This window comes from Cebidichthys violaceus, unplaced genomic scaffold (genome assembly GCF_023349555.1).
Source record: "Cebidichthys violaceus isolate CVI_PGR_0920_01 unplaced genomic scaffold, fCebVio1.0.p SCAF_705, whole genome shotgun sequence".
NCBI lineage: Eukaryota > Metazoa > Chordata > Actinopteri > Perciformes > Stichaeidae > Cebidichthys > Cebidichthys violaceus.
Window position 1 is genome coordinate 5,984 of NW_027176934.1, and position 10,478 is coordinate 16,461.

At 39.8% G+C, this 10,478-nt stretch overlaps 1 protein-coding gene across 1 annotated transcript; it reads right to left on the reverse strand.

Moving 5' to 3' along the window:
• Nucleotides 1–7,558: 7,558 nt before the first annotated feature.
• LOC137891833 (transcription factor 24-like) lies at nt 7,559–10,105 on the reverse strand (the record flags this gene model as incomplete). The annotated part of the gene is made up of 2 exons (XM_068736625.1): nt 7,559–8,808; nt 9,941–10,105. Coding segments are annotated over 2 exons (303 nt in total), but the record flags the coding sequence as incomplete, so codon positions are not given.
• Nucleotides 10,106–10,478: the final 373 nt, after the last annotated feature.

Here is a 10,478-nt window from a genome sequence, read left to right on the forward strand (position 1 = left end):
AGAGATCCGCATATAAAATATGCAATAATATTTATTGTCATAAAATCAGGATTAATTTTTTTCCTTTTTAACGTCAGTTTTCTCAAAGAGGTGCATCTTTCATAATGTTTAGTTAGAGGTTGTGGTTCTTTAGGCAGGAAACCTCAGGGAGAAAATATATTCAGTAAACTGGTTTATTGTTGGCAATAAACTTTTTAAAATGTATTAAAGTTAGACGTACATAATTCAAACAGCTCATTCTGAAGATTTTAACCACACAATGGCCAATATATAACACATCTATCTAGTGAATGACTGCATGTAAAGAGTGATTTGTGTATTTTTCTTCCTATAGGACACAGAGAGCACTCATTTCTACTCTTTTGAATTAATGAAGACGGGAGAGGCTCCAGAAAATATAAAGAAATTTGGGCTGCAGTTGAGGCCGAGGCGGATGAGATGAGTGTGTCTGCATCTGGTTCACAAACTATGAGAATTTATTTCTAGGGCTAACTCTGGTTGTCACAGCAGACGGTCCTCACTGATGTAGTCGACCAAAGGTCTCACAAGGGCAGATGGTGGGAGGCTAAAGTCAGTTATCTCTACTATATCTGGAGATGTGTTTGTTTTAGTTCAGTCATGTGGTAACAACTTGACAAAAACAGAAAATTATTGCATTCTGAAGATTTTATTGACAACAATGTACATAAAAAAACACACAAAATTCAAGTAAGATGAAGTGCAAAGGTAATGCTTCAAAGACATTAATGCCAATCAGTCAAAATTTAAAAACCTTGAGAATAATTCACATTTTAGTACATTAAAATGATTATTTCACTTCTAATGCTGAACTCCTATGAAAATACACAGAAATAATAAATGCTGCAGTTCCAGTAAGCCTTCATATCCAGTTTGTGCACAATGCAAAGCAGAATGTGGAAATCCAAAGTCTTTTTGTCTTCACACCGTACTCTTGATGTCAAGGACTATGGAGTAACTGACCAGCTGAGTGACTTCCTTACTGTTGTTCTCCGTCACTGCTGGCTTCTTCACCTCAGGAGAGCCGGGCTCCTGCATCAGAGATGTCAAGGCCGAGAGAGACTCCTTTTTCTGGATTATATATATATGTATATATATATATATATGTATATATATATATATATATATATATATATATATATGTATATATATATATATATATATATATATATATGTATATACATATATATATGTATATGTATATGTTGAGAGCAAGAGTGCAGAAGTAAGAGAAAAGAAGGAAACAGGTTGAGATACTGTGCTGATTTCAGATTTGTATAATAAATACTAATAATAAAATACTTATTTATAATGAAAAAGGAACTTGCATGTTAACTGAATTTAGTCTTAGCTTATATTGTGAGCTGCTATTTCCTTTGCTGTAAAATGAAACAAAAAAGATTGTGTGAATCATGTGAATAATCCTGTTTTGAATTATTATTATTTTTTCAAGGAGCTTGTAGGGCTGATGTGATGCACATTTTAGTTGACAAAATATTATAAAAAAATTTATTTTCAGTGACACAGTGGACGTAGACACCCGCGTTCACTACTTGATTGGTTCTTAGCAGTCACAACGTGTCCTTCCCTGATTCGTCACACCCCTATCACGTGACCCTTACCCGGAAATTCACAAACAACAGCCTTGATTACAGATCGACTACCAGGTTAATTTAACATGGACAACTGATTACAGGCGTTTATTTTTTTTTATTAGTGTGGATGTAGACTCAGGGAGCCGCAACAGAGGGGCTGAAGAGCCGCATGCGGTTGCCGACCCCTGCACTAAAGTTTCCTCACAGTAAATAAAAGTAACAATACATACAGAAGTGGTATGCATATTATCACCATTTTTTTATTATAATATATTACTAATACTACTACTATTACTACCACCACTAGTATTATTATTATGACTCTTAGAATCAGTCAGGCTAAACATGAACTCTCTTGTTTACCCCATTATTAACTCACCTGTTCATTAGGAGAATATGTTGCTCCATCGTTCCCATTCTTCTTGATGGCCTGCAGCTCCATGCTGGCTTGCTTCCAACTCCCAGTGCCAAAGAGGAGTTTTGTAATCCTGGCTAAAGTCCCAACCCGGAAGTGCCTATTAGCTATAACTTTAAATAATGAAACCGCGGGACAGTAAGGTGCGGTGCAAAAAGGCAGCAATTCCTCAAGAAAACAACAGGTCGCGAGTTTACATTGTTTAAAGTTATTATTTGTTTCTTTCCCCAGACTAAGCCATTCATTCAAAGCACTTCATTCCTTGTTGAAGAAAATCATCATATAACTTAGAATTAAACTAAAGCCATGGTCTGATTCTTAGAAATATTGTTTTTGAATAGTCCAAAAGTCAAAAGAAAAAGATGAAACTGACAGGTGTTTAAGAGACTAAAAACAGCTTACACATTCATTTAGAACATTTTGAAATGATTTAGTCTGCAGCTCTGCAACAGTCAACAAGTACATTCTTATGTAATACAAAGAGCACAAACCTTTGTGTTTCTGGTTTTCGAGCAGCTTGTGTCTTTGGCAATGCGGGGGTTCCCCTCAGATTCAACTTCAATGGTTTTGCGTTGCATTCAATAAAACACTCTAACATATAGTGTGACAGCTGACGTCAGTGATGTTGAGTTATGTGAAGCTTTTTTAAAAGTTGAATTGGATGCAGGAGTCATAAAATACATTGTTGCTAAAACATCTGCTACAACTCCATCTTTAAACAAGAGGATTACACAGAGTCAGCTGGAGTAATTAAATGAGTCCATATACAATGTGAAGCATTTCCACGTGTCCTTGAGTTCTGGGAAATAAGACGACACATTGGACGGATTATAAACACTTTTTCGATGCATTTAAAAAGCACCTATTCTGCTACCACATTTGTCACATAAATCCTTATTAGTTTTGTGTAATAAAGCTATTTCATGAAGTAATCATGCATTACTCTGGGTTTGAAAAACCAACAAAAATGTATCTTTCGCCACACACAATAAATCTAAAAGTCTATTGTCATGCTGGTGTTGAGGATGTAATGATATTACACATCAAAAGAAGTATAGGGGGAAAAGAAACATGGAGAAAAAACATTGCTGAAAAAAAGACCAAAAAGAGAAGTTTAGCCTGAGGGTGGCACCAGAGGAGCAGCCATGTTGTTACAAGTTTATCTCATGCTGCAGCTTGAGACAGAAAGCTCTCAGCACTGATATTCATGTTTGTAACATATTAATGGACGAAGGGGATGTTTACACACAGCAGCATGATTCACCAGTAAATTAAACTCATTATATGAGACCCCCCCCCCCCAATTCAACCACTGTACACAGCGCTCACAGTGAACACACATGCAGTTGCCCTGTACTGTTTGTACTGCATGTACTGTGTTCTTTATTCACTGCGGTGGTTTGAAAAGTGAAACCCAGAGGATGAAATGAAGATGGAAGAATCCTTACTGAAGAGCACTAGTTGTTTTTACAAACTATGGACACAACAGAGGAACCTTAGAAATAAATGTATGCCTCTGTATTGCTATTCATTTTTGGTCTTCATCGTCATTATTTTCCCAGTTTAGGAGTATTTAATTATAGTCAAATAAACAGCAGCATAAAACAAACCGACCACTGTGGATGAAGACAATGTGACAGCATGTTTTATCTCCACAATGTCAGACTGAACTTTTTTGTCATGAACATAAAGTCACCATTGCTGCAGAAACGTCTCCCCCTACATTTAGATGGTCAACAGCTATTAACACAAACATTGAATCTGTGAAACATACTGTATTAGGTGTTGTCTCCACTTTTCAACAGCTTGAATGGAGTTTGCTATCTATTTGTCAGTTCCACAACTTTGGTCCTGTCACTGCTGTCAAAATGTAGATGTGTAGATGTGACTTTACACAACACAAATAAAATAAAAAATACATGCTTGTGAATCAGTGAAATATTTGTCAATCATGGTGCACAGTTATGGATCGTCTCCAATAAAAACTGTATGTATGAGACTTCCACATGTGTTTACTCAGACATTTATTCTTATTTGTTGGAGCCAGCTCCAGAGGTCTGATCCTCCTGCCAGATCCGCTGTATTTGCCATGACGCAGGTTAAACCTAGTGCTCCACCAGCCCACTGTATCTCCCGGCATTGGGTTTTTTACAAACCAAATCTGACCCGCCACCAGGCAGCAACCTCCTATTCTGCTGAGTGAAGCCAAGTCTCCAAGCCAGTCTTAAAATTTGCATTCTCTCTACTGACCAGCAGGGGGCGACTCCTCTGGTTGTATAGAAGTCTATGAAAAAAATGACTCTACTTCTCTCTTGATTTATTACCTCAGTAAACATTGTAAACACAAGCTTATGTTCTCAATCTCTAGTTTCAAGTCTTCTTAAATACAGCATGATGTTCATTTAGTAAATTATGGTCCATTTAGAGTCAAACAGACCATAAAGCAAAGTATGCTTTAGGGCGGGGCTTACTGTGATTGACGGGTTGCTGCTGCTACCAGAGACGTATACGGCGTCTCTACGTCAGTCATCCGCATTCCAAATATGTAACTTCTGTTCATTGGCTGCACAAAAACATGGCGACGGCCGTAATACAAGATGGTGACGGCGGAATCGCCGAACTCGAGGCTTCAAAACGTCAGTCCACAAACCAACGGGTGACGTCACCATGACTATGTTCACTTCTTATATACGGCCCATGCCCACCACAGCCGGCAGCTGAAGCTCCGTTTCTCCAGAGTCATCATACTCCCTCCTGGCAAAGCCGTCCCCCCGTCAGCAAGGAGGACCAAACAAAGACATGAGTCACTCCCTCCTGTGACTGATGACTGAATTTAGATTGTATGGATCCAGTAGAGGAGTTGAAACGCTGCCCTGCTTCAGACATGACACACTGCTCCTTTAATGCTCTTGTTATTTACTGAAATGTCATACTGAGCAACCTCAATAAAAGTGGATAAATGATGTTTGAATTTGTTCGAATGTTTAGCCAAGCTTACTCTTACAAGCATAATTTTTTATCTCGGACTGATCAGATATGATTTATCAATAACAAATGAAAGCCGCCCCCCCCCCACACACACACACACACACATTTTTCCTTTACTGACCCTTTCTCCCTCATCTTCCCCCTGTTGTTCTCCTTCGTTCTCCTGTCATCTCCTTTCATTCTTTCCTATTCTCTCTATATGTATTTTCTCCACAGTCCAATTCTCTCTCTCTCTTCTCCACCACCCTCCCCTCTTCCTCTTCATCCTACTCATCCTCCTCCCCGCTGTCATCCTCTGTCTCGACTTCTACCCAGTTCCAGCAGAGGCCCGCGGGCCAAAGCGGGGGGAGAGTCGGCCTCAGAGCTCCATAAATCCAGCCTGTAATCAGTGTGTCCCGGCCATAATGAGCAGGAGATAGAGAAAATATGCAGATTATCTCCCATCACTGCGGGGATGAGGGGGCAGACAGTTTGGATACACGCTTTCTTGAGTCTGTTCCAGTGGCATAAATATCTGTCTTTACATGGAAACATGACATGAGCAATAACACACGTTATAATAATAATAATAATATTATTATATAATAATAACACACACATGCTCACTTTGAAGGAAGCCACAGCTCCCTTTGGTGCACCTGTAACGGTTCTGATATACTATTTGTAATATTATTCAATAAAAGAGTTTAAAAAAAAGTGTATTTAGTTGAAATTATATTTGAATTAAATTATTAAAATATCTGCCACTATAAATTATACATTCCATAGAGTGTTTTTGTGCACCAGTGCAATAGAGCATTTTGTTTCCATTTAATTGAGAAATTTGCAGTTGAATCATATGAAATAGTTAAAATACTGAAAGTAGTGTAAGTGGCAGTCAAAATTGTTTCAGTTCAATTGTAAGCACTGAAAGTGTCAATTAAAGCAACAGCACTGAGTGAAGTTGAAGCAAAAGCACTGAAAGGAGTTGAAGTTCATTGATGATTAGAGCTGGAATTGTTTAAGTGGAGTACATGGAGTAACATTGTGGATGAACAGGGGATATTGTGGGAGTTAGAAAAGCTGCATTTTGGTTTTATTTTAATTTTTTTTTTAAGTGAAGACCTGTAAGGGTTTGAGGAGTCCGTTCTGAGTTGTAATGAAGGACGCTGAAGTGGCAGTTTAGTGGAGGTGCTGAAATAATCTGGAGCTTCAGTTTAGTGTAGGTGCTGAACTAATCTTAAACTTCAGTTTAGTGGAGGTGCTGAACTAATCTTAAACTTCAGTTTAGTGGAGGTGCTGAACTAATCTTAAACTTCAGTTTAGTGGAGATGCTGAACTAATCTTAAACTTCAGTTTAGTGGAGGTGCTGAGTGAAGCTGAAGGGTCTGCAGAAGTGAAAGTGCTGAAAGAAGTTGGATTGTTGCGATAAAGGTGATTAATTGAGCTTGAGGTGTCCTACAATATATGTGTGCCACTTCAATGGATAAAGAGAAGGAAGATGTTTCAGATGAAGTGTAAGCACTGTAAGCAACATTAAGAGTGTAAGTGCTGCAAAAACGTAAGTGAAAGCATTGAAGCTGAAGTGTCAATTTAAGAGAAGTTGAAGTGCTGAAAGCAGTTGAAATGATTGAGGTGTTTGTGATCGATTGACTGTGATTGAGTTGGGGGTGTACTACCAGTGCCATTGTGGCTTCATGTTTTCATTTTATACATATTTCCTATGCTTATGTCTGTCTGTCTCTGTTGCAGAGTTGCTTTACCAAACTGTCCTTCTCTAACCTCTGCCTTAGTATTCAGAATCCAGCAGCTCCAAATTAGTCATCGCTGCACACGGCCCCCTCTGGACAGATTTATAGAGCTAGCCTTGAACGCTGGGCTGTTGCTTGTGGAGCTGAGCCCATCTTGTTCAAGGAGGAGAGGACTTCAGTCGGTCTGGTCTCTTCTATCAACGCTACAAACATATCTACATGAGTTATTGGACTGGATTTCAGTTCTGAGCTCTCATTTCTGCAATTACTGTGTAATCATACAGCAAAAAAATTAAGATACTTAGTAAATTATAGGTTGAAATACAGAAACTACAAGTACTGTGAAGAACCAGAAGCTTTTCCTGGATGTTATCACTAGGTGTCCAGCTAAACTGTGCTACTATATAGCTTTTTAAATGATTTCAGTTGGATAAATTTATTTCCTTTATCTTTCTTTACTTTTTACATATACTACGATACACTACACTACAGTATACTGAGATACATGGTGGCTGGTGGGTTTCATGTGTACTGGGTTATTTTATGATAAGTAAATACGTAGTGCCAGGTGCATGCAGCCAAAGAAAACAAGAAAAACTAGAGGAGGTTCTTCAAAGAAAAAAATAAATGATGGTTTCGCAACTACTTAACAAACCAGAATATAGGCTTTTTATATATAGGCTTTTTATTATTTATCAGTCCACAAAGCTTTGATCTAAAACGATCTGGGCTCTGTGGCATTTCTGATGTTCATTTTAATTTATAACTATGTTTTCACACTGCCCACTGCGGTTTAACGCACTGCGTTTGTCACTTTGTAAGAAATAACAAATGCACACAAGCTGTTATTGTAGATGGTGTTTTACTCAAAAGTAGAAGGTTACATTCTGTGGCAGGGTTGTAATGAGAACTAAGTGGTCATTACTGCAGAGATATGAAGTGATCAGACAGCAGCTGTGTTCCCACAACAATCCCTCCCTCACTGCCCATCTGTCTATCCATCCTTTCACTCACACACACACACACACACACACACACACACACACACACACACACACACACACACACACACACACACACACACAGACACACACACACAGACTTCACGAGGTACCGCAAACATCTAAATAAAAAAAGCCTAAACCCTCACAAAAATACATTTTATATCTCCTTAACTGACCGAACTCTTCCTGACAGCAAAAGTAATATCTGAAAAAAATGAAACACTGTACAACCTCTAAATCAAGATAATAGGATACACGCTGCTCCTCCGCGTGGTGATTTGTGGCGTTGTTAGTCAAGAGAAGCAGCTTTTTCATTTCCTCTTATTAAATCCGTCTATCTGTCTGAAGCTCAGATAATGATTAATTAATAATGAATATTATCAACAAGAGTGAATCTAAACCTCTCTGTGCTTTGTGCATTAACACGTGTACCTGTGTGTGTGTGTGTGTGTGTGTGTGTGTGTGTGTGTGTGTACACGTGATTCTGGTGGAAAAAACAACTTTCAAGGCCTTTGCGGATACACACAACAAACTAGTCACAGTAACCAAAGAAGCTGTTTTTATTATGATATGTAAAGATAAAATAAACGTATTGACAGCCAGAGATCAAAATGGCCGCTGTCTTTGTAGCTGCATGTTGATTTAAGCCCTCTCCTTCATTGTTAGATAAACCAAAAACTGCAACTTTATTATTTTTATCTCTATCCAAAATATTAAAGTTTTCGCCTCACTTTTTACTTTTGGTGGGCTAAAATTTCTGCTTTGCTGAAATTAAACTTCGGCAACTATGTAACCAAGCCGTCACTTTGAAAACAGCTTCTTCTTGTAACCGATCACTGTCTCCAGATGAATATTCTTCTTTGGCTGTCCATGGCAGCTACGTGGCTAGCTAACAAGAGGGAAAGTTATGTCCCGCGCTATCACTCTTTTTCTGCTTCCAAGGTGGGGGTCAGCGGGTGTGTCACCCCCCGTCCAGGTGGAGGCATCTGATTGGCTTGGACTCCTGACAGCAGCTCTCCCACGCTGCCGCAGTAGAGCAGGGAACGCATGGGCCACTTCTGAGGAGAGAGACAGCACACTGGGTTAGCTCCTCATGCTAACATGATTAGCACCGCGATATGTGGTGAACCTGCAAACCAGTCAAGACCGAGAAATTAAGCCGATGCGGAACTGCCGAAAACTGCAGTTCTTCAGCAGCTCCACACTCGAGCCACTCCCCATAAACACCCATATTAAAATGCACAACGTTACAGTGGAAATAACTATGTTTACAAAAGCTGGTACAAAAACGGTTTTGGTGTCTAGTTCCCCCATTCATGATAACAGGGGGTGAATTTTTAGAGAACTTGAATCACATTAAGGCTTAAAGTTATATATAATAGAGGGTGTGGCCGCTTTGAGTGACAGGCTGTGTCACCCGGTGGCCCCTCAGCTCCACACACGATCCACCTCTTTGCCCATTTTTGGATTAGCCGAGAGTTTGTCACTGCCAAGATGGTGACAGCGGTAACCAACCACTTTGAACTTCACAATTGCACTTCAGAAATGTGCGGCGTCATGGAGACTATGTCCACATATTATACATTCACACCAAATCGGGTGTTGCAGCGCTCAGGGCGGGGTTGAGCGGCGCCGTGGGAGTGTCACTTAAATGGCCCATTAGTGTGACGTCATGTCGTGGACTTCAAACCCCCTACAATCCAGAAGGTGGCGGTAAAAATAAGAAGAAGAGGAACTTTAACCCTTGACCCTGACCTAACACTAAAAACAAATGGACACAAACCAAAGGAAGCTTCTTAGTTTAATAAGCATAGACTGCAAGCCAGACAAAAGCATCGAAGCTGGGAACACAAAATAAACCGAGTTAAGGAACCGTCAGGGGAGAAGACAGCAGCTCAATGTTCTCGAACTCCAGACTGTACAGACAATACCTCAGCTCAGCTGGAAATTGCTGGTTAGCTTAGTTTTTTCAGTAGGCATATAATATTACAACTTTCAATGTCTTTGCTTCAATCTTTAACCAATCTTTCTGGTTGGGGCCCCCAAAGTGAGATCAGGCCCTTGGCCTGTCTCACCTAACGGTCACATAGGGTGATAATCATCTCCAGCGGGTCATGTCCTGTGTATGTCTGACAGTTAGTGTAATGCACTCAGCATGACAAGCAGTGCGTTGTTGTTTCCTGTCCTCACCTTAACAGGATGCAGGTATCCGCCCGGCCTGGAGGGCAGGGTGTGCTCGGCCGGCGTCGCTCCCTGGTCCAGCGTCTCTGTCAGGTGAGCTATGTAGTTAGTGGCCAGAACCAGAACATCCAGCTTGGACAGCTTGGTGTCTGGTGGGACTGAGGGCAGAGCGGCCTGAGGACAGAGGAAGCACGGCGGACAAGCTTATCAAATCTAAGAGTGAGACCTTTAACAATTTTCTACTTTTTAGTTCCATCTTTAACTGAGTGAACTGAAAATGGAGGGGTGGCAAGATGGATTAAGTTTTAAAGATATTATTTTTAAAAACTTTTTTTTTTTCTTCAATAAGTGCAAACAAGTGTGCAACACATACACACAAATACATGTTTGGCATAAAATGATCTTGAGTCATCCACAACATAAACTCAAAGAGCACGGCTCTGTTTGAAATCGCATTCGAAACATGCTATTCATACGACTGCATAGTAGGTGGAATTTGTGTTTGTGAGAATTGCCTGTATACTACATCTATATATGTATGAGTATG